Source organism: Taudactylus pleione, unplaced genomic scaffold (genome assembly GCF_031769625.1).
Source record: "Taudactylus pleione unplaced genomic scaffold, aTauple2 ptg000285l, whole genome shotgun sequence".
Lineage (NCBI taxonomy): Eukaryota > Metazoa > Chordata > Amphibia > Anura > Myobatrachidae > Taudactylus > Taudactylus pleione.
The window spans coordinates 1,777,995-1,802,618 of NW_028284687.1; the positions used below are offsets into that span (position 1 = coordinate 1,777,995).

At 43.4% G+C, this 24,624-nt stretch overlaps 1 protein-coding gene across 1 annotated transcript in view; it reads left to right on the forward strand.

Moving 5' to 3' along the window:
* LOC148512048 (uncharacterized) overlaps positions 1 to 24,624 on the forward strand; it is a 140,692-nt gene that overhangs the window by 98,056 nt on the left and 18,012 nt on the right. Inside the window, exons 7-8 of the mRNA XM_088482365.1 lie at positions 9,829 to 10,218; positions 10,468 to 10,665. Coding sequence (XP_088338491.1) covers positions 9,829 to 10,218; positions 10,468 to 10,665 — 588 coding nt within the window. The remainder of the gene's footprint in view (positions 1 to 9,828; positions 10,219 to 10,467; positions 10,666 to 24,624) is intronic.

Below are 24,624 nucleotides of genomic sequence, written 5' to 3' on the forward strand. Positions count from 1 at the left end.
GAGCGAGTGCTCTTTCCGAGTGTCCGGCTCCGAATCAGGGCCAGAGAGCGCACACGGGAGCTTATTCAGACCCAGTCGTTAGCTCTACGAGCTCGCGACCGGGTCGATGTTGCTCCAGTGCGCATGCGCACAACAGAGCCGGCTCCGTCGTGCGCATGTGCGAGACCCGGCTAACGACGGGTGATCCGTCGTTAGGGGTCTCGTTGCAGACGGGGCGAGCTGTCGATGTTGAGTGACAGCTCGACCCGTTTGCCGGGCAAACGGAGGCGTTCCTGTCAGAACGCATGTCGTTTGAGGGCGGCCCCACTGACATCAGCAGGAAGCTCCCTGGGGCTTAAGGTTGATGAGACCCTACCTTAGGGTCTCGTCGTAAGCCCCGATAGTCGCGATGGTCTTGACCATCGCGACCATCACCCTTAGCGGTCATTAGAGCTGTGGGTGTTAACCCACAGCCTAACGACCGACATGAAGGCGTCCGTTCAGGATGCAAGCAGCCGCCCTGTTTCAGAACGACCGCTTGCATCCTACGACCGCCTCTGACTGAGGCCCACGGTCTTTATATCCGTAATCTGCTGGGTCTGTCATTTATTGAGGTGGGGGGGTGGAGCCATCTTGGTTGAATCCTCTTTCTCTAGCGGTATCTGATCTGTAACAGTTGGAGGTTAGTATAGCGCAAAAGACAGACTGTGAGGCCGCTTCTATATTTTCCCAAAGGGATACTTTGGAGTCGGCAGCCCAGGGCCAGGTGGGTTCAGATGAACCTGCTTGGGCTCAGGGTTTAGCCCATTTAGTACAAACATTTGTCCAAGTTTCTTCATCTCAGGGAAAGTGCCTGGAGACCGCTTTCACCTCTAGTGCCCAGAAGTGGTCCCTTACAGTGCCTCTACAGTCCTGGGAAGGGTCAGTGCCTGAGGTCTGTTCTTTGGAAGGAGTGGAGGAAGCAGATTCAGATCTATTTATTATTTATTTTTTGGAAAAGGACCCAGGGAAGTAGTTAGGTGGTGAGGCATTAGTGGGGTAATGAGAGCAGTACTTCAGATTCAGGGTAAGTATAGAAGCATAGAATTTGATGGTTGATCAGAACCACTTGGCCCATCTAGTCTCCCTTTTTTAGCCTTATGGTAACCGCAAACTGTATGTGATCCTTAATTCTTTGTAAGGATATTCTTATGTCTATCCCAAGCATTTTTAAATTGCTCTACTGTATTAGCCTCTACCACCTCTGATGTGAGGCTATTCCATGTATCCACTACCCTTTCTGTGAGGTAATATATTCTTAAATTTCCTTTGAACCTACTTCCCTCCAGACTCAGTACATGTCCTTGTGTTCTAGTGCTTCTCTTCCTTTGACGAATGTCCCCCTCCTGCATCTAGTGCTCTCGCTAGGCTGTTTTAGCGCTGCGCCATGCCGTGCCCTACTTCTAAATGCCCGCTAAAACAGCCAGCGGATGCCGTCCCCACCCGCGGGCCACAGTGTCCCGGGGGTGGGGAACACTGCTGAGTAGCGGTTACCGCCAGTGAATGGATGCCGGGTGCATGTGCCTGGCATCTATTCACAGAGACCTGAGTGCTTGGGGGCAGCTAGGCATGTCGGTAAGTGCCGGGCTTGCCCCAAGAGTGACAAAAAGGGGGCGCGTCTTAAACATACGGTCTTTGCCATGCCCCCTTTTCAGGCACGCATGCCTTTGGCACGCGCTGAAGTGCCCTCTCTCCTGACCTGGAGTGAACACTATGGCACCTTATAACCCTTGGTATGTGTGAAAGTTTCCATCATGTCCCTATTTTCCCTTCTCTGCTACAAACTATACATAGGAAGATCTTTTAGTCTTTCCGGGTAATATTTGTGATGTGGGCCATGCACCATTTTAATTGCCCTTCTTTGCACGGTCTCTAATGTATGTATATCCTTCTGGAGATGTGGCCTCCAGAACTGAACACTGTATTCTAGATGAGGCCGTAACGGTGACCTATACAGGGAGATAATTACTTCTTTCTGCTACTGATTGTGATCAGTATTTTTACCCATGGCCTGTGGCAGGTAAGTGGGAAATTCCTCCAAAGCTAGATCCTCCTATAACTCAGTTGGCAAAAGCTAACACTATTCCTCTCCCTAATGCAGGGTCTCTGAAGGATAATTCAGAAAGGAAAATTGATGGGTTCCATAAATTTCTTTTCACTGCTGCTGGGGGCTATACTTATACCTGTCTTAGCTTCAGCCTGGCTAAATAAGGTGGTGTAATTCTACCCAGTTGAAGTAAGGGCTCCACTCTGGTTCTCCAAAGACATCTGCTTACATTGTTGGTGCAGATTGGAGAAGCATCGTTTTACCTTAGATAGACAGCCATTGATTCATCAAGCATGGTTTGGGCATCAATTTCAGCTGCTGCAGTCACAGAATATTGACCAGTTTGGCTGTGTTCTTAGCAGGCTGATACATAGTCCTAAGGGTCTTTGGAAGCTCTTTCATTTGCTGGAGAAGAGTTAGACAGGATCATTTCACTGACTACTTGGTGGAAAAGTTCTCTCTTTTCTTCATCTGCTTTTTGGACCACTAGGATTAGTGCCTGGGCTACTTGGCACCCTTACTCTGGACCTACAGTCAGACAGCAAGCCTAACTGCAGTAAGGCTTATTTGGAGGCCCCGATGGTGGGTGCTCATCTATTTAGTTTAAAGGAGAAGTGGTTAGAATCCACTTTGGATGCTTGTGTGAAGAGAATCGTTACCTAGTAAGTCTCTAAACCAATTTTTTAAAACTGGATTACCGGTAGATCCAAAGAAGCATCTGGCTGTACAGAAAGCGACTCAGACGTTGCTTTTGGCAGGGGTTGCTGTCCTGGTACCGGCCAGAGGGGGTTGAGATTTTACTGCAATCTGTTCTTGGTTCAGAAGCCAGATAGATCTTTCAGACCCATTCTAAATTTAAAGTCTCTCAATATTCATCTTCAGGTGGATCATTTTACTATGGAATCACCGAGGTCTATAGTCCAAAGCATGGAATGGGGGGAGTTTATTATGTTCATGAGCATCGAGGATGCCTACATACATATTCCTATCTGGGAAGGACATCAGTCACTGCTCAGATTTGTGCTATTAGTTTATGGCTCTTCCTTTTGGGATCGCCACAGCTCTGAGAGCATTTACAAAAATGATAGTTCTTCTCCAGCCCAAAGAAGTAACCTTTATACCTTATTTAGACAACTTTTTAATAAAAGCAAACTCTCCAAAAGTTCTGTTAGAAGATGTAAGAAACAGAACTGCTGGAATCTCATGGTTGGATATTAAATGAATCCAAATCGAATCTGGTTCTGTCTCAGAGCAGACTCTTGCTTGGAATGCTGCTGGACACCAGATTACTGACGGTGTTTCTCCCACACGACTATAACAGAAACTGGTAAAGGTACTGCCGATAATGAAGGTGTCAGTCCACTTTTGCATGAGCGTGCTGGGGAAAATGTTTTCTGCTTTCAAAGAGGTCCATTTTGCAAAGTTTTACACTCTCTGGTTTTTCAGATAGAGATTGTGAGGAAGTGGAAAAAGTACCCTAGTGTCCTCCCAGTTCATCACTTTCTCATCTGCTGTAAGTCGCTCCTCTGGTGGTTGCCGAACAGCAACCTAGACAGTGGTAGTCTGTTTGCTGTCTGGGATTGGATCCTAGTACAATGGACATCAGTCTTCGTTGAGGAGCAGTGATCCTCCAGTACAGATGGGCAAATGGTCTCAGTAGTAGTGCGCATTATACTGCAAGCAGCCCTGGTTTGCCTGGAAGGTCAAGCAGTAAATGGTCTGTCTAGAAAATGCCTTAGCCATGAGAGAGACAGCAGAGATCATCTGATGGGCAGAAAAGAATGTTAAGGCTCTCACTGCAGTGTTTATTCCAGATGTTTACAGCCTTAGAGGACTTCTGACATATCCTGAAGGTTTCTTAATTCCCAAAGTTCCTAGACAGATGGGGTCAGCTGGACATAGACATTATTGGTATCCAGGCTGAATACTGTGCCAGCACGAGGGATCCACAAGCAAGTTTAGTTGTCACGATGGACATTCCTGGTGATTACCCTTATTTACCTGTTCCCACATGTAGCCTTGATACTGAGGGTTCTATATCAGAGGGGGAGCACAGGTCATTCTAGTGACTCCAGATTGACTGTGGGCCTGCTACTTAGATCTGCTGGGAGTGTTGGTGCTCCTCTGTGGTATCTTCCTCAGCATCCTTACCTGTTAGGCCAAAGAGGTCCACTTTGCAGAGTTTTACACTATCTGGTTTTCCAGATAGAGATTGTGAGGAAGTGGAAAAAGTACCCTACTGTCCTCCCAGTTCATTACTTTCTCATCTGCTGTAAGTCGCTCCTCTGATGGTTGCCGAACAGCAACCTAGACAGTGGTAGTCTGTTTGCTGTCTGGGATTGGATCCTAGTACAATAAATGTCAGTCTTGAGTTGAGGAGCAGTGATCTTCCAGTACAGATGGGCAGATGGTCTCAGTAGAAGTAGTGCACAATATGCTACAAGCAGCCCTGGTTTGTCTGGAAGATCAACTAGACTAGATTAGACTGGTCTGACTAGAATATGCCTTGGTCCATCATAGATCATCTGATGGACAGGAAAGTATGTTAAGGCTCTCATTGCAGTGTTTATTCCAGATGTGGACAGCTTTAGAAGACATGAAATATCCTGAAGGCTTCTTAATCTAGATGCATTCCTAAAGTTCCTAGACCGATGGGGTCAGCTGGACATAGACATTAATGGTATCCAGGCTGAATACTGTGCCAGCACGAGGGATCCACAAGCAAGTTTAGTTGTCACGATGGACATTCCTGGTGATTATCCTTATTTACCTGTTCCCACATGTAGCCTTGATGCTGAGGGTTCTATATAAGAGGGGGAGCACAGGTCATTCTATTGACCCCAGATTGACTGTGGGCCTGCTACTTAGATCTGCTGGGAGTGTTGGTGCTCCTCTGTGGCATCTTCCTCAGCATCCTGACCTGTTAGGCCAGGGACTGTCCAGTCATTCATTAAGGTCTCGGCTGTCTTTTTGGCATAGCTATTGTAGCTGTGATGTTAAAAGCCAAGGGGTTTTGGACATGGATGTTTGGAATATGATGATTCTGAGGAAGCCAGTATTGGGCAATAAATATAAAGTTTGGAAATCCTATGTGATCTGGTGTGAAGGGACAAGTGTCCCTACTATTAACTATAGGCAGGCAAGGTTACTCTTGTTTTTCCAGGAAGGTCTTGATGCAGGGTTCAGATTTGGATCTCTTGATGTTGAGATATCAGCTATGTCTGTTTTCCTTTATCGGATACTAGCATTAATCCCAGAGGTTCAAACATTCTCACATGGGGTCCTTGATATACAACCTCCTGGATTTCCTCCGATGGTCCTGTGGAACTTGAATTTGGTTCTTCAAGCATTGACCTTTGAGCCATAGAGTCTGCAGACATAAGGTTGGTAACCTGGAAGGTGGGGATTCTCCTGCCCATCTATTCCCCATGTAGCGCTTCAGAATTCAAAGCTCTTTCGTGTTGTTCGGTCTTTTCTCCGTTTTCAGGACAGCCTTTCTGATAAAATGTCCATTCACATCAGTAGCAGACAAGGATGGTCGCTATCTCACTTCATCTTTATCTTGGTTACTAGTATGTCCTTGGTGAACATTTCGCCAATTTGAACCCAGAACATAAGTACGGAAAATGTTTCACTAGATAATGGCTAGATCATATGTTAATACGACGGAATCAGGTAATAAAAGATGTGTGTGATACATAACCGGCTAAGAAACTCCTATGGTTTTGGGGATTTTTTATTGTAACATTTTGCCAATTTGTACGTGTGCTATATATGGCCATGGACTCTGAAGCAAAATGGACCGTTTCCAGGGGGTATTGCAAGCTCAGCCCCTATAGATGCAAATGATAATGCACTGTTACTTTGCCTCACCGTCTCCCAGCCTCCCACCAATATGCGGCTGCCAGCAGCTCTCGTGGAAAGCAGAGAAAAGAAGCGTTGTTTCCGAGGTGCAAACTCGGCGCTGATTGGCTGGGAGTTGCAAGTCTGGAATCAACGTGTTTATATATTTGGCCATAGACTCTGAAGCAAAATGGACCGTTTCCAGGGGGTATTGCAAGCTGAGCCCCTATAGATGCAAATGATAATACACTGTTACTCCGCCTCACCGTCTCCCAGCCTCCCGCCAATTAGCGGCTGTTGGCAGCTCTCGTGGAAAGCGGGAAAAGAGGCATTGTTTTCCAGGCGGAAACCTAGTGCTGATTGGCTGGGATTTGCGAGCCTGGAATTGATGTGTTGGAGAAAGTAGGTGAGGGAAGAGCGCCTCCTACGACAGCAGCCTCACGTGTTATGCTGCTTGTACGCCCTCCCTCATTATGTAATAGCAACGTCATGCAGCCGGGTGGCCAATCAGGAGCCAAACTGGGCAGAACGTAAACACTGTCCACACATGGTTAAGATGCAGGGTCCATGTGAGAGCATAGACCACCAGTAGTGCATGAGAACAGCAGCTGGCAGTGTTCACCCCTATCCAGCTTCACCTGGCTCACTGTGCCGGCTGAGTTGTGGTAGTTTTTTTTTTTTTTTTTACATTTCCAGGTTCGCTATGCCAAACATTATGACTTTTGTCTGTTTTTTTTTTTTTTTACATCAAATTTTATACAATTTTATTCTGTCATTTTTTGCTGATTGAAATCCGTCGCCAAAGAATCACTTTAATATCTTTTTTTTTTAATAGTTTATTTTTCATTTTTAATTAAAGTACATAAAACAATCACAACATAAACTTTTAGATGAGAGAAAGAAAACATTGTGAGTCAAATATACATCCGAAAAATATATTGGACATAAGTGATCGTATATAGTATAGCAATATATTACAAACCATTGTTCAGTATTAGCTGCAGAAAAAAGGATAGAAAAAGAAAGAGGATGTAAAAGAAAAGAGTAGAATGTGAGGGGAGGGGAGGGAATAGGGGCGAGGACCTCACTGGCATAACATCTCAACAAAGATCAAAGTAATATCAAATGGTTTTAAAATAGATTTAAGAGATTCTGTAGCAAAAACAGTTGATCAGGACAGAAGGGCTGAAAGACCACCCAACACATGGGAACTATGAGGGGTTTTGGTAGTTGTACCAAGGGTTCCAAACCTGTAAAAAACTAAAGGATCTATTATTAAGATAAGCAGTTATATTCTCCATACTCGCCAGGTACCAGATTTTATCAATAACTAGGCGTAGAGAAGGAATTTCTAAACGTTTCCAATATAGCGCAACAAGGCATCTGGCTGCATTTAATATTTGAGCTACCAACTTACTGGAGATTGTATCTAGTGCTGCAATTGGTAGTCCTAGGAGAAAGGACCAAGGGTCTTTAACTATAGGGACGTTAAACACATTACCAATTTGTTAAGTAATCATGTTCCAAGAAAGCGCTATTTTGGGGCATGTCCACCATCCACCATATATGGATAAAAGAACCTAGGGTGTCACATCCTCTCCAACACTGAGGGGAGACAGAGGGAAACCTCTTGTGTAATCTAGCAGGGACCAAGTACCACTTATAAAGAATCTTATATGCGTTCTCCGTAATCAAAGTCGAAATAGATGTCTTTGAAACCGATATAGATATCAGACCAAGCATGCTCATCAGGAGGTGGACCCAGGGCTCTTTCCCAATGTAGTTCGAACGATGAGGAAGGAGACTGTCCATACGATAGAAGGAGATAATAAGTGGCGGATATAATACCCCCTGAGCTAGGGGACTGCGATAACATAGAGATTCTAAATTTGAGAGCGCAAAGTGGTATAGGAATAACTAAAGAGGACACAGAATGCCTTATTTGAAAGCATATAAATGGGTTCACCTCAGGGAAATAAAATTTAGTTATATCTGGTAGCAACATATTTATACCATTATCCAAGATATTTATAACAAAGTGGATGTTTCTACTAATCCAGGGATGAGCCTGCACCAAGGATGGGCCTGGTGGGAAAGCAGGATTATCCCATAAAGGGCAGAGGAGACGAGAGGAGTTTTAAGCGACGGATACAGTAGTCTCAGATCTGGAAGGTAAAATTAAGGACAGGATGTGCACCACTGTGAGAAAATCTGGACTTGGAGGGCAGTAATAGTTGGGAGGCCAGTGAGTTAGCATGACTTAGAACCATCTCCAATTTTAGCCCCCTAAGAGTGGATGTGGGGGCGAACCATTCAATAGCTTGACTCAAATGAGAGGCGTAATAATATGGGTAGATGTCCGGAAAAGCCCTCCCTCTTTCCACCACAGGACTCCGTAAGGTCGAAAATCCAGTTCTTGGCACTATTCCTCCAGACAAAACGGAGAAACCATGTGTGTAGCTAAAGCCGACTCTGAAACCTTGACCGGCAAAGTCTGAAATAGATATAAAAGACGCAGAAGTATATTCATTTTAAGGACCACTATACAACCCAACCAGGAGATAAGAGATTGCCATCTGTGCAGGTCCGCTTTGATGGACAATATCAGAGGTAGAAAATTCTCTTTATAAAGTGTACTATAGTGGTTTGTAATAAAGATGCCCAAGTAACGTATCTTAGTAGGCCGCCAAGAGAATCTATAATTGGATTGCAAGAGTGACAAACAGGTCGGATTAATGTGGAGAGGCAAGGCTTCGGTTTTGGACCAATTGATTTTATAGCCCGACAGATGACCATATTCAGTGAGAAGCTGGAACAAATTTGGCAGGGAAGTGTGGGGTGAAGAAAGGGAAAGCAGAGCGTCACTGGCACACAATGAAATCTTGTAATCGGACCCACCAACAACAATCCCCGTAATATCAGTTGAAGCACGGATACAGGCCACCAGGGGTTCAATCACTTTAATATATTAGTCTTTGTGATATTCAAATTCAAAGAGCATTCCGGACAAAGGGACTAAGCAAATTATATCTATAAAATTGTGTTGTCTATATAGCATTTCATATGAGGACCGTAATATAGCATCCTGCACAGAAGACTACAGTCATGATGAAACAGGCTGTGTGCTTATGATATTATCTGTCTGTACAAGCCTGGGCCGCGCTTTATATGATATTATATGTCTGTACAAGCCTGGGCCGCGCTTTAACAACCTAGTGGGTAAGGTCTGCAATGTAAGTGGCATTACCCAGAAGTCCATTCTCCTATAGGAATGACTTTATGAAAGTAGAGAAAACCCAACTTAAAAGTAAAAAAAGTAGTATTATGGTACTTATTTATTAAATGGAATTATTTATATCATAGGTTTAATTATCGCTAATAATTATAATATGCTGCAAAACCTAAAACATTGAAAGTTAGTGTGAAAATGTGAAGAAAAGTAAAAAAAATTGTTGTTATCCTTTTAATTTGTTTTACTATGGTTACTATCTGTGGCGCACACCTTTTTTAGCCCAAGCGCCGCATTGAACGGCTGCAGACGAACGTTACTTATAGTAATTTGTACGTCTTTTACATGATAATACAACAGACCTTGCTGCATTGTTACACAGTTCCTATAGGGGCACATAAACAGATACATAAAATGAGGATATGTTATTTTAGTACGTTTATTTTATTTCCAACAGATGGATGCAGAAGCAAGAATGTACCTAAGCGATATCTAATGTCTCCAGATTCTAATGTACAAGAAAACATCAAGAAAGCTTCTCCAGGAGAAAAACCCATTACCCTAAATGTACATCCAGATCTATCTGATCCCACTGGTACAGCTCACAGAGTTGATATATTTTCCTGTCCTAAGTGTGGGAATTGTTATCCAACAAAATCACATCTTGTTATACATGAGAGAAATCACACAGGTGAGAAACCATTTACATGTTCTAAGTGTGGAAAATGTTTTACACTGAAATCAAATCTTATTGCGCATGAGAGAACTCACACAGGTGAGAAACCATTTCCATGTTCTAAGTGTGGAAAATGTTTTACACTGAAATCAAATCTTATTGCGCATGAGAGAACTCACACAGGTGAGAAACCATTTCCATGTTCTGAGTGTGCGAAATGTTTTACAGAGAAATCAAATCTTATTGTACATAAGAGAACGCACACAGGTGAGAAACCATTTCCATGCTCTGAGTGTGGAAAATGTTTCACACACAAATCAGTTCTTGTTATACATCAGAGAAGTCACACAGGTGAGAAGCCATTTCCATGTTCTGAGTGTGGAAAATGTTTTACACAGAAATCACATTTGATTTCACATCAGAGATCTCACACAGGTGAGAAACCATTTTCATGCTCTGATTGTGGAAAATGTTATATACTTGAATCGGTTCTTATTTCACATGAGAGAACTCACAAAAGTGAGAGGCCATTTCCATGTTCAGAGTGTGGAAAATGTTTTACAGATAAATCACATCTTGATACACATCAGAGAAGTCACAGAGAGAAGCCATTTCCATGTTCTGAGTGTGGGAAATGTTTTCCAAGTAAAGCACATCTTGTTATACATCAGAGAATTCACACAGGTGTGAAACCATTTCCGTGTTCTGAGTGTGGGAAATGCTTTATACAGAAATCAAATCTTGTTAGACACCAGAGAAGTCATACAGGTGAGAAACCATTTACATGCTCTGATTGTGGGAAATATTTTATACAGAAATCAAGTCTCGTTAGACACCAGAGAAGTCACACAGGTGAGAAACCATTTACATGTTCTGATTGTGGGAAATGTTTTTCACAAAAAACAAATTTTGTTGCACATCATAAAATACATAAAATATCCATGACCTAATAAGTATTTATCAGGTTTTCAGCAGTACTGGCTTACACAACAAGGGAATATGGGAAGGGAAATGCTTCTGTACAAGTATAGTAGGAATTATTAATTCAAATGCCCCATGTTTTTCTAGTTACTGTATCTCCATAATGATTTAGGGGGTGCTACCTTTGACACCCATTGCATTTGTATACCAACAGAAGAAATCAAGTTGTAAAATGGTGCACAAAGAATATTATTTTAAAACATAAATTGTATTATTTTACAATAAAATGTTAATAAATGTTGCCAGCAAAATGTGATTAATAATAAAGTCAACTAAATTGTGTAAGGATTGTGAATTAAAGAAAGAAATGTGATTAAAACCAAGTGTCCCACTGTGTATTTTTCATATGCTTATTCCTATATTGGTTCCTTGGAAATATGTAGTCAATGAGGAAAGAAAACAGATGCGAATAAATATACCCCTATGTCATTTAAAGCAGCTGACACTTATGAGGGTTCCTGCATAGCCCTCAATAAAAAGAAAGCAAAATAGTAAAATGAAGTGTCTGTGCTACTAAATGACATACAATAAATAAATATCCCAAGGGCTGTAATTTGTAGCATATAAATACACTTTATTACATATAGGATCTAGCTGAGTGCAGTAGGGGCTTATAGAGTTATCAGGAGATCGCAGGAAAAGGTGGATACAAGACAATTACTAAGGCAGGACATGGTTGTAGGATCACAGATGTACATCACAGGGCTGGATAGAAGCAACAAGACAATAGTATAATAATAAAGTTGTTTGCTGAGCAGGGATAATGCTGGAGTAGCCTGCAGATGGTATATGCAGCAGGAGCGAATGGACTTGCAGTTGCTCTGAGACTAAACAGCTATAATAAATGGAGTGAAGACAGATATAGACATACCCAGTACTAGCTAGACTAACCAATAGCACTTTACACTGTGAGACGCAGGCAGTAGAATATTCCAAGACACAGAGTGACAGGAACAGGACCAACAGGTTACACCGAGGTATAACTATCACTTGGAAGGATCTATGGGGCTGACGGCCTTTTAACAGGAGCCTGCACCAATGGAATGCAGACAGGAACCAGCCAGCTAATTCTAAAGATTGAAAGCAGCTGCACGTAGCCTCTGTTCTGGCTGCTAGCCCCTGTGGGGACCAGAATTCCCTGTGGCCTCCTGGCATCCCAGTTGCCTAGCAACCAGCGGGACCATGCACCTGTGTGGCTGTGGAGCCATGGCCAGGATTTCCTTGAGGCAGGAGCTGCGACGGTATCTCAAAACAGTACCCAACCCTTGAGGGGTTAAGGAACCCCTAGATCCAGGTTTATACAGAAATTCCTTGAGGTTCTTCAGATTGTCCGTATGTAAATGCTTTCAGGTATCCATGATCTCTCTTTAGGGCCATAGCCTTTCCAATGAACCAAGAAATGGACTTGATCTTAAACAAATTTGGAATTTAGGATCTTCTCTATGACATTCCTGGTGACCCTGGACCAGAACTGAAGATGGTCTCTTAAGATGGGAAGACTTTAATTTTTTTGAAATTAGTACAGGCTTTAGTAGAGAGCAATGAAAGGTGTTGGAAATTCTCAAGGACTTTGGCAGTTTAAAGCAAAAGGCAACTGAACTCACACAAAAAAATATTGAGCGAAAAGAAGCCTTGTTGAGGGCAAAGTGCACTTTCTTCCAAATATCCCTGAGGCAAGAAACCATGTTTGGCATTGAAGGTACATGACTAGGTATTAATGAGAAAATCGAATTGGCTCTGTGGTGATATCTGAAGACACAGACAAATGGAGATACTCTAATGGAAGAGTGGCAGACATTGTTATAAGCGAATTCCGCTAGAGGTAAGTATTCTTCCCAGTTACTGTGAAGTTTAGAGATGTAAAAACGAAGTTACTGGTCCAGTGATTGGTTAACTTGTTCTGTCTGACCATTAGACTGCAGATGATATTCAGATGACAAACTAAGGTTTATACCTAAAGAGCAGAATAATTTCCAAAAGTGGGCAAAGAACTGAGTACCTTTGTCAGACACGATATCTGAAGGTAAACCATGCAACCTGAAAACATGCTGGATGAATAATGTAGCAAAGTCTTTAGCACTGGGAAGCTTGGTCAGAGGACTAAAATGAGCCGTCTTGCTGAAACAATCCACCACCACAACCCAGATGGTATCACAACCAGAGAAAATTGGCAAATCCACAATAAAATCCATAGAAATATGTGACCATGGTTTAATGGGAATGGCCAAAGGCAGCAGTTGTCCAGCTGGAGGAGTTCGATGAGTTTTATTCTTGGCACAGACTTCACAAGCCTGAACAAATTCTGACATCCTGAGTGATAGTAGGCCACCAAACAGAACGAGACTAACTCCAGAGGTTTAGAAATTCCTGGATGACCGGACACTTTATTACTATGAGAGTCTGATAGTACGTTACCCCTCAAGCATTCTAGGGCATACAAAGTCCTTGTGGAGTCTTAGAAGGAGCCTGAGTTTGCAGGGACTGAAGCTTGTGCTAGATCAGCATGAATGGAAGCTGTAGGGATGATAGGTACTTTAGTAGTAGTGGTTTTATGCTCCTGAAGAAAACATGACAAGGCATAAGCTTTAAAAAAATTTGACCCAGTAATGGTAAAATTAAATCGGGTAAAGAACACTGCCCAACGTGCCTGTCTAGAGTTAAGTCTTTTGGCTGACTCGAACCACAAAAATGTATTGTATATTGTGATGACCATGATGGTGTATTTAGCTCCTTCTAGCCAATGTCTCCAGTCTTCAAAGGCCCATTAGATAGAAAGTAGTTCTGGGTTCCCAACATTATAATTTGCCTCTGCATCAGAGAATTTCAGAGACAGGAAAGCTCAAGGATGCAACTTATCACCTGGGTTCTTCTGGGAGAGAATAGCTCCCAACACTTACTTTAGAGGCATCCATATCAATGTTAAAAGGTAAAAAAAGGAAGGCAATACCGCGCCGTTACAGAATATAGAATAATTTATTGTTAATAATCAAAATTGAGTAAATATATACATATATTAAAATAAATAATATGAATGACTAAGGCATGAAATTAAACACATAGATGTCTAATAAACAATAAATGAAATAAATAGCAGATAAAAAAATAATAATAATGGTATCTTTGTGAAGACTGTCAGGCTGTACTGTGTCCCGGACAATAAATCAATAGTCTGTAACTTGGTAAATATTCAAGTGCAACAGTTGCAACATGTGTAACTCAGGAGTGAGTAAATGAGTAGTACCTGTGGTGGTAACAAAAGTGTCCACTGTGCTTTAGTGATTGTATCCGTGATGAAAAGCCATATAAGTGAAATGGCAAGGAGTTGGAGATGTTACCACAAGCTGCTGTGAATGGAGATGACCAGGGGATACCCCGTCGGCTGCCACAATAATGGGTTGGTTGCAGATGGAATGGTGAGTGACGACCAGCATGGAAAAACTCAGGCTTGGAGGGGTAATCCGGTAAGGACTCCTTGCGCCTCTCACATGTGATGTTAGAGAGCCGTCCGAGTGAACAAAGCCTGGATAGATGATCGTGTGGAGGAAGGCGCGGGCGCGACTTGTCAGAAATCCCCACACTGTACGGGGGAACAGCAAATGCTGGACAGGTGCTAAACAGGTACAAAAACCAAGTGTCGGTGACAAAAGAAGTAGCAGGGGACAAGGGCAGCTTGACAAACTTCACAAAAATACCATTATTATTATTTTTAATGTATCTGCTATTTATTTAATTCATTATTTATTGTTTATTAGACATCTATGTGTTTAATTTCATGCCTTAGTCATTCATGTTATTTATTTTTATATATGTATATATTTACTCAATTTTGATTATTAACAATAAATTATTCTATATTCTGTAACAGCGAAGTATTTCCTTCCTTTTTATGCTTTGTCTGGGGTAACAATATTTCCCCTTTTTTTAATTTACCGCTCTAGTTACAGTTTTTATAACAGTGTTTATTTAAGCGCTTCGGTTTTTCCCCCACTTCTCCCAATGATGAAAGGTAAATCAGGATTCGGAATGTCAAATTGTAGCCGAAATGCTTGTGGGGACCAGTCAGAGGTATCTACTCCCTTTTTGGTTAACCTGGTGATTGGAGCAGTTAGCACCGAACCTGAATGAATGAACTATCTATAATAGTTTGTAAAGCCCAAGAACCTTTGGATGGGTTTCTGGTTTGTGGGTAGTTTGCAGTTAAGAATGGACTCAAGTCTGCTAGGATCCATGGAAAACCTCTTAGGGGTGATGACGTATCCTAGGAAAGAAACTTTTTCGACTTCGAACTCATTTCTTGAGCTTGGCATGTAAATGGTGTTCACAGAGTTTCTTCAGAACCTGCTTGACAGGGTCTCAATGCTGCTTCAAAGACTGGGAGCTGATGAAAATATCATCCAAATAAACTGACAAGTTTCCCCAGAAATTCAGGAAAGACACCATTAATCAAGTCTTGGAAGACAGCAGGTGCAATGGAGAGGCAGAAGTGCATGACAAGATATTCATAATGTCTAGACTGGGTATTAAATACTGTTTTCCATTCGTCACCTTCCTTGATACAAATGAGGTTATAAGCTCCCCTTAGCTCTTGGAGAAAATGGTAGCCTCTCTGAGATGGTCAAATAATACTGAGATCAGAGGTAACAGGTATGTGTTTTTTGACTGTGATTTTATTTAGGCTTCTGAACTCAATGCAGGGTTGGAGGCTTTCATCCTTTTTATCTACAAAGAAAAATCCCGTGCCCATTGGGGATTTAGAGCATCTGATAAAGCTCTTGCTTAAATTGTCCTGGATATAATCATCCATGGAATGGACAAAGCGTACAACCTCCCCTTCGGCAACCTGGTGCCAGGTAATAGTTCAATGGCTCAATCCTAGCTACGGTGAGGGAGTAAGGTATCGGCTTTGATTTTGGAAAATACATCTGCGAATTCATGATACTGAGGAGGTAATTCTTCCGGAAGAATCCCCACTGAACAATTTGTCCAGTTAATCACTGGTTTGTGTTGCTTTAGCCAAGTATGGCCTAATATGAGGGGGACCGTAGGGCAATATACGAGGTGGAAGACCAAAGTTTCCATAGGCAGAGCTCCAGTGGTTACATAGACTGGTGGAGACTGTGACATAATCTTGTCGTTCAAGAGGGGATTACTACCCAGGCCGCAGATAGTAATTTCAGGAGAGATACTGGATGAAATTCATATCTAAAAAGTTCCCTGCTGATCCACTGTGTAAGAAGGCGGAGATATCCGAGCAGGTATTAATACAGAATTTTTGGATTAGACTAAGGGCCGGATTCAAATAGCCGCGATAAAATGCAAGCTTAACGCTGGAGAAGTTTTCACACTGTTCGCCAGTTTTGGTGCAATATATTCATGTATGTTCGAAATGCGCTTTCCCGTTTTTTCACCCAATTCAATAAAAAAAAACGTGGAAACGCATATGTGCCAAAATTGCGCATGGCGAAACTAGTGAAAACTACAGGGAAAGGGAAATCAGTTTGTGCCACATAAAAAACCTAACTGACACAGGAAATCAATATAGAAGTGTATTAACCACTTAACTTGACAAAAAAAAAATCCAAAAACCGCTCAGAAATTGTCGTTTTTGTATATGACTGAATTAGGTCAAGAACATCTTTTTAAAACTTATCCAACACGATTTTTAAAAAAATACATATTTTTTTGAACACCATATATCATAAAATAGCAATTCCTATGGTATACTGTAATGATGGGCATTGACAGCTGTACCATCGTTGGCCGATAGGTTCGACCATCAGTAGAAACCATTGATTGTTTGAGACAACATAAAAGGAGATACGGTCCCTGAAACGTTGACCTGTGATGTCATATTAAAGTTACCCCGAAGGGGGTCTTTTTTTCACCTCGTTCTGAAGTCTCTGAGTGCCGCCTCTGTAGATTGTGGATTATCTGTGGGAGAGCAACACCCTCTAGGGGGGCACCGGAGCCCAGTTATCTTTACAGACTGGTGAGTGCCGGGTTTCGCTGGATTTATATATATATATATATATATAGTGTGTATGTACTGTATATATATATATATATCCCACACACACATATATATACAGTATATATATATATACACACACACATATATATATATATATATGGTTTATACTATTATATTTTACATATTGCCCAATCACTGTGGCCAGCAGTGATCGGGACACATGGGGAAGCGGAGCTGAGGCCCGAAGGAGGGGATGGGGGCGCCGCTAAGCTGCCCGTGTAGTGTACATAGCAGCAGCCGCGGCTATCAGCCACCGCAGCTGCTTCTGTGCTGAGTTACTCCGGAGCCGCAGTGGGAGGGCGTCTCGCTGGTGGCTCGGGTACATAGCAGCAGCAGCGGCTACCAGAGCTGCCGCTGTTGCTTCTTACTGAAGTGAGTGGTGCCGGCTGCCCGATCACTGCTGGCCACAGTGATCGGGTTACAGCAGCAGCCTCGGCTATAGGAGCCCTGGCTGCTTCCTCTATGGAAGTGCACCGGGAGGGGAGTTGCCGACGGTGCCCGATCTCTGTGGCCAGCAGTGATCGGGACACAAAGGAGGTGGAGCCGCGGGTGTAGAGAGACCAGAAGGTCCCTCTGATATAGGCGGCAGTGGGAAGATTAACTTCCCGTAGCCGCCTAGTGGCCATTTTCTGACTGGTCGTATCTGATACGACCATGCCAGGCAAGTGGTTAATAGCCCTAATAAAAGTATTTTGGGTTCTTAAAATGTGTCAAATGGCTGTTATATGCATATTTGCTGATGTGTTGAAAATTATAAAAAGCAATATTTTTTTGGGAGAAAATAATAACTGTAGTAAAATTTGGGGTACGTTAAAATGAGTGCTAGTATATTTTTGTGTCTATAAAGATCACTTTTAAAAAAAAATAAAAAATACACCTGCTGCAGCCACCTGCAATCCTAAAAATACCCCAAAATTGACACGTCATTATTGGCCAAATTAAGCTAATTAAAATTTTTTTTTTGCCTATTTAGTCATTATTGGAAGTGTCCAAGGGTCCCCAAATTTTTTGCCAAAACTTGGGATTTTGCACAACTATTTACCTGCTCTGAGATGGTGAAAACAGTTTGCTGGTTTTTGTCTACGGAGTTTTTGCACATGCGAAACCTTCAGCAATTAGCGCGGTAAGCATGTATATTCGAAAAGTTCGCACCTGCAAACGCTTTTGCCAAACCGCGGCTTTTCGCACTTAGTTCAATTTCCCTTTAATGTACGCATAAATAGACCTCTTCCATATTATTTAGGCTTTGTCTTTTCCCGACTTAGGGCTGTATTCAATAAGTTTTGTATCGGCAAAAAAGTTCCGCCTGCCTAACTTTTCGCCACCTTCGCCTGTTTTGGAGGCGAAAACATTTTGTGCGCGCTCCCGATTTACTCCGTACTCACTTGCCAAACTAGCGAAAACGGGACCCGACGAATGTGCTGGATGAATTGGGAGAATCACTCTGTACCCCTGAAAAAGATGGGGTGACTTCGGAAATCATTATGGTAGTTTAGCATTAGCCCTAATTGAACTAGTTGGGGTACTTAAGTGGTGGTAATTGCTTGCTATTAGCGTCTTGGTAAAAGTGGTGAAGAATGGCATAAAGCAGTGTTTTTTTGGCACAAATAAGTAGTTCCGTCAAATTTGGGGTGCTTGAAAATGGGTGCTAGCACATTTTAATGTCTCTAAAGTGTTGTTTTTGAAAAAGTTAAATTCCTTCATCATACAAACACCTGCAATCCCAAAAACACTTGGCCCCTTCTTAGAGCACCCCCAGAAGCTTATATTGCTAGCTTTTGAAGTTGTTCCCCCACTTTTTTCATTTTTTCGCTACAAATTCCTAAGACGTTTTTTGGGGTGTCCCTGGAATTTGAATTTTCTATTTTTGGGTGAATTGTCCTTTGGGGGGGGGGTGTACCAAGGGTACTGAGTGGTTTCCCAACATCTGCACCCCAAAATATAGATTTTGCCCTTTTTTTCTCCTGCCATTCTGTGGAGAAAAAGTTTCGCCAATTTCAGTGCATTGACTTTTTGCATAGGCGGAAACGGACTGGAATTGAAGACGCAGGTAAATTTTCAGGTGAAATATTTGCCAAAAAACAGGCGAAAGCGGCTTTTCGCTCCTAATTGAATACAGCCCTTAATGGGATCATCACGAACAAGATGACCTTTGCCACCACAGTAAAGACATAGGGCCTGGCAGCTTTGCAATTACATCCTTGCTATTATGCAAATGCATCAGGAGGTGTATGACGCCCCCTGCTGCATTTGCGATCCCAGCACTGCGACGGAGGTCGCAGACTGAGGGCCGGCTTGTGAGCCCAGGACACTGCGTAGAACAGATATTGGGCTTGCCACTCCCGGAAAATGGGTTCAGACACGCCACCAGTTTCCATGAACAGCGGCCGCCCCTTAAATGCCTCTGCCTGTCAATCCGGCAGAGGCATGTAAGGGTCTGCGTGCAACTAATCAGAACCCATTCTGCACACTCTCAGAATTGGTCTCGGCGCACACACACAAATTCACGATAATTGGGAATCTGCAATCAGCAATGCACCGGCGTGCACTTCTGAATCAGCCCCATAGTCCCAGAGTCGGCCTTCTGGTTTTATCAGCGGTCTTCCCAACCAGTTACTCATAACTCTCATAGGTTTAATACATTTTTAACCTGTTACTGGCTCTTGAAGCCCAATAAAGTTGTTGTTTTTATAGAAACAGTGGAGTAGTGTTGTGTCTGATGACCGATACAAGATCTAACTATATAATTATCCATTCTACTGTCCTACTTCTTTTCTTAGTTTTGTGGAAGTGGTATACGCCAATAATTTATGCTATGTTCTTTTACATTAACCATTATCCTATGTATAATTGCTGAAGTTTACATGTCTGTTGATGATTTGTATATTTGTACATATCTTACCTTATGCACGTGCCTCCCATCCGTATATTGTTTTCCTACTCCATTAGTACCAACTTTTCATTGTTCTTTAATAATTGTGATCAAATGGCTTCTACAAAAGTGCTGTGTGTTCTGCCTTCCTGAGTAGGTCTGTGTGGGTCCAAGGGGTCTCCCAAGTCATCTCCTGGTGGAAGATTTCCATGTTCCAAGCCTCCATCCACGACATGAGAAGGTAACTCAGGTGGTGGCACCGTGTATTTGAGGATAAAGAAGTAGTCACACTTCCACATCACTGCAACACCCTTTTTTGAGCAGAGAAAGGGGATTTTAATCTAAAATTCTACTATTTGCACTGTTGCATATTATCCCAAACTACAAATGGCACCAGGGACGCTGGTAAAAGCCTCAGTGCTCTCAGCGTGGTGCTGGTTATTAATAGGAGGAGTAGAGGCCTGATTCCCCTATAAAACTCAGCCCTATGTTCATATGGCTGAGACTAGTTGTAGAACAGTTAATAACTACACCTATTCCACATGGGAGTTAAAGACTTTATATATAACAAACAGTGGCCCTGATTCAGAGCCGGACGCTCTGACAGAGCGCTCGCTCTGAATCGGGGCCATCGCTGTTTTTTTTTAGCGGCCTCCTGGCCGCTCGCATAGCTGTGGGTGACCACCCACAGCTATAGCGATCGGCAAAAAGATGGTCGCGATGGTCAAGACCATCGCGACCATCTGGCTTGAGACGAGACCCTTGTGGTAGGTTCTCGTTGCCGCAAGCCCTGGAGTGCTTTCGGCTCTATCAGAGCCGAGAGCACTCCCACTGACATCACTTGTGATGTCAGTGGGGCCAGCCACAGACGGTAGGCGTTCCCATGGGAACGCCTCCGTCTGGGCAGTCACGCACCCGACACGCCCACCAAAGGGGGCATGCTGTCACTCACCATCGACAACGCCCCCTTTGTAGTGAGACCCGGAGCGACGGCCAACATCGACCCACTTGCGAGCGCTCAGCGCTCGCGAGTGGGTCTGAAACAGGCCCAGTATCTGTGAAATAAACTAGCATTAATTACCGAATGCACTATTAAGACAATATACAACTTTTCGCTTTTGTTTTATTTGATTCAAACACATAATGTGGGCTAATTGATTTTGAACAGGAACCAATACATAGCGGGACGTTCCGTTTTTATAAACACATTTTAATTTTTTTCTTTTTGCACTCTATCACTATAACATTTTAGATTTCGCTATTTTTTGATCTAAGATTGTTTTAATGATAATAAATAAAAGTTACATTTTGGTTTTATTGTGCGCCAATTATAGGTTCTTTTTCTCTCTTTTGGTTTAACTATAACTCTTGACCTATGGCAGCACCCCCTATTACATGAGGATGTATAAATATATGACAATTTCTGAATATTTAGGGGTATCTTTCTGGAAATATCAATTTAAATAAACTCTGGGCCTGATTCAGACCCGCTCGCGAGCGCTGAGCGTTCGCAAGCGGGTCGATGTTGGGCAAGTGCGCATGCACGAGACCCGAATAACGACGGCCAAGCCGTCATTATGGGTCTCGCACCAAATGGGTCTCGCACCTTTGGTGGGCGTGCCGGGGGCGCTGCTGCCCAGACTGAGGCGTTCCCATGGGAACGCCTGATAGAGCCAAAAGCACTCCAGGGCTTGCGGCAGAGAGACCCTACCGTAAGGGTCTCGTCGCAAGCCCAATGGTCACAATGGTCTTGACCATCGCGACCAACATCATGGACGCTCGCATAAGCTGTGGGTGGTAACCCACAGCTAGGCGAGCGTCCAAGAGGCCGCTACAAAAAAAGAAAAAAAACGCCCTGATTCAGATCGGGCGCTCGTTCAGAGCGTTCGGCTCTGAATCAGGCCCTCTGTGCGATAGAACTCTCTATTTCTATTTAATGTCACTCATTAATCAGGTGTGACAGCGCAGTGCCTGGCCGCGGTTGTCATTACCAGTGAAAGCCGGCAGGCAGCGATCAGCTCCTCCCTCTGCTCTAATGCCTTGAAGTAAGCAGCAAGGGTTAATTTAATTGCCGGTTCAGACCGGACGAAGTTAGCGCTGGGGCTCTGTTCCCAGCAGTGAGGGGGCGGGGCTTAGGTTTGGTGGCCATTACTACTCCCGGGAGCCTCTCCCTTATTTGGCATGCATTACAGCGAAACTTTATTAGAGCAGGCAAAGGTCTGGGCCCCTGAAGTGGCTGCAGAATAATCCACCGTGTTTCATTGCATATGATGAGGGGGTCCCCGTATCATATATATATATATATATATGTAATTGTTTCTATGCCTCTTGGCTGATCAGAGCCAGAACCTCAATCGGGAAGTCATTCCTGAGGTTGTCATTCACAAGCAGGAGCAAATATCTCTGCGTTTAAGTGGGAGCAAATATTACTGCGGTTAAGGTGTCTGACTAAAATTCGATAACAATTATTTGCAGATAACTGATAACTCAGTTTAACACTATTCACGGTTATCTGACCTCTGAGGTCAGAAATTATGGGTGATAGACTTTATTTCAAGTCTTATCAATAGAGGTAGATTTTTACGAGCCTTCGCTTGACAGCTATATCTAAAATCATAAATGTATCTATTATTTCACCCCTCCTTCAGTTGGGATCCCTATTACCTCGTTTTTTCTACAGGTCATTCCAGACGTTTGACTGTATGAAATGTTTGTATAACAAGGCGAAGGTTAGATCCTCATGGGTTCTTCCCAAATCTCCAAAGGCTTATTCTCCTAAGGCTTCTTCTTCGGGGCATGGATGCTGGTAAGCCTCGGTTCTCTCAAGGTTCAGGTCGGCATTGTCAATCTTTTTTCAGCGCCGCTTAGCCTTGTTCCCTCAAATTGAAATTCTCCTTCAGGGCAGATCTCCGTATACAGCCTCTGTTTGTACCACCTTCAGGTCTGTGAGTTCTGATGTTCCTACAGTCTTCTCTGTGCAAGGCTTTCTAGGATGTGGAACTAAAACTCCTCTCTCGGAAGACAGTCCTCCAATTGATCTTGGTTTCGGCCAGGTGGGTTCGGAGGTGGGAGTTCTCCTTATCTCATGTTCTCCTGATGTCTGTGAAGAACTCTGTGCCTTGCCATCTTCCTGCCTATGGTGATTTCAGCCTTCCACATCACCCAACAGCTTGTGTTCGGGTGTGGTCGGATGGCTCTCTGTTGTCCCTCTCCTTGGAGGTGGTGCGGGTTCTTTGGATTCATGGCTTGTACAGCAGCATTGTGGAAGTCAGTTTCTTTGTCTTTTGATTGCTGCTAACCCGGTTGAACTTCTTCTATATGGAAGGAGGGCCTGATGGATCTGTTTGGTCATCCGACAGGTGCATGTTGTTAGGTTCCTGGCCTTCGCCATTTTGTCTTTTTCTGCGCATTCCTCTCGTGCACTGGGTGCTTCTTGGGCTGCCTGTCGTGGCGCCTCAGCAACTCACTTTTGCCGGGCGGCCACATGGTCCACACTTTTGTTGTTTTTATTGTGTTTATACTTTTGCAACCGCAGAATCTACTTTTGGTCACAGGGGTCTTTGCAGGTTACTCAGGGCTTTCTCAACTGGGTGCGGATAACTTTGGGAGGTCCCCAGTGTGTAGATCTCCAGTGTCCCCTGGTGTATGAAGGAGAAAATAGGATTTTTGAGAGTGCTCCCCCTGTAGTATAATAATAACAGGACACCACAGGCTGCTCCTCCTAACAGGACACCACAGGCTGCTCCCCCTGTATAATAATAACAGGACACCACAGGCTGCTCCCCCCTGTAGTATAATAATAACAGGACACCACAGGCTGCTCCCCCTAACAGGACACCACAAGCTGCTCCCCCTGTATAATAATAATAGGACACAACAGGCTGCTCCCCCTCTATAATAAAAATAAAAAGACATCACAAACTGCTCCCCATCTATAATAATAATAGGACACCACAGGCTGCTCCCCCTGTATAATAATAGGACACCACAGCCTGCTGCCCCTGTATAATAATAATTACAGGACACCACAGCCTGCTCCCCCTGTATAATAATAATAATAATAATAACAGGACACCACAGGCTGCTCCCCCTGTATAATAATGATAACAGGGCACCACAAGCTGCTCCCTCTGTATAATAATGATAACAGGACACCACAGGCGGCTCCCGCTGTATAATAATAATAACAGGACACCATAGGCTGCTCCCCCTGTATAATAAAAACAGGATACCACAGCCTGCTCCCCCTTTATAATAATAATAACAGGATACCACAGAGTGCTCCCCCTGTATAATAATACTAACACGACACCACAGGCTGCTCCCCCTGTATAATAATAGGACATAACAGGTTGCTCTCCCCTGTACAATAATAATAATGGGACACCACAGGCTGCTCCTCCTGTATAATAATAATAGGACGCCACAGGCTTCTCCCCCTGTATAATAATAATAACAGGAAACCACAGGCTGCTCCCCCTGTAAAATAATAACAGAGGACGGAGATCAGGAGGAATGCACAACCCGGAAGTGAATGGAAAGCATATACCGAAAGTCGGGTGGAAGGCAAACCCCTAATGCTAACCCTCCCCCTAATCCCAGTACTTACTTTCAGGACCCTGGCGGTTGGGATATTGACCGCATCCCGGATATGGCTGGGTCTCCTGGCTTCCACTCCCCACATACAGCTCTGGCAGCAGGACTACTGATCCGGGACCTGGCTTCCAGCCCCCTGTAGTTGATCTCACTCAAAATCCCAGAAGTATGTTTGGACAGCATATTTAAAGTAAGAATTTCTCAGACCCAATGGCACCAATGAAGAGATAGGGCTTAGCCACGACCCCATGCTCTGGCTGCATGTGGACAAAGAGAAAACATACCCCACCCCTGCCCCCTAAGGTGAATGTAAAAGCATTAGGCATGATCC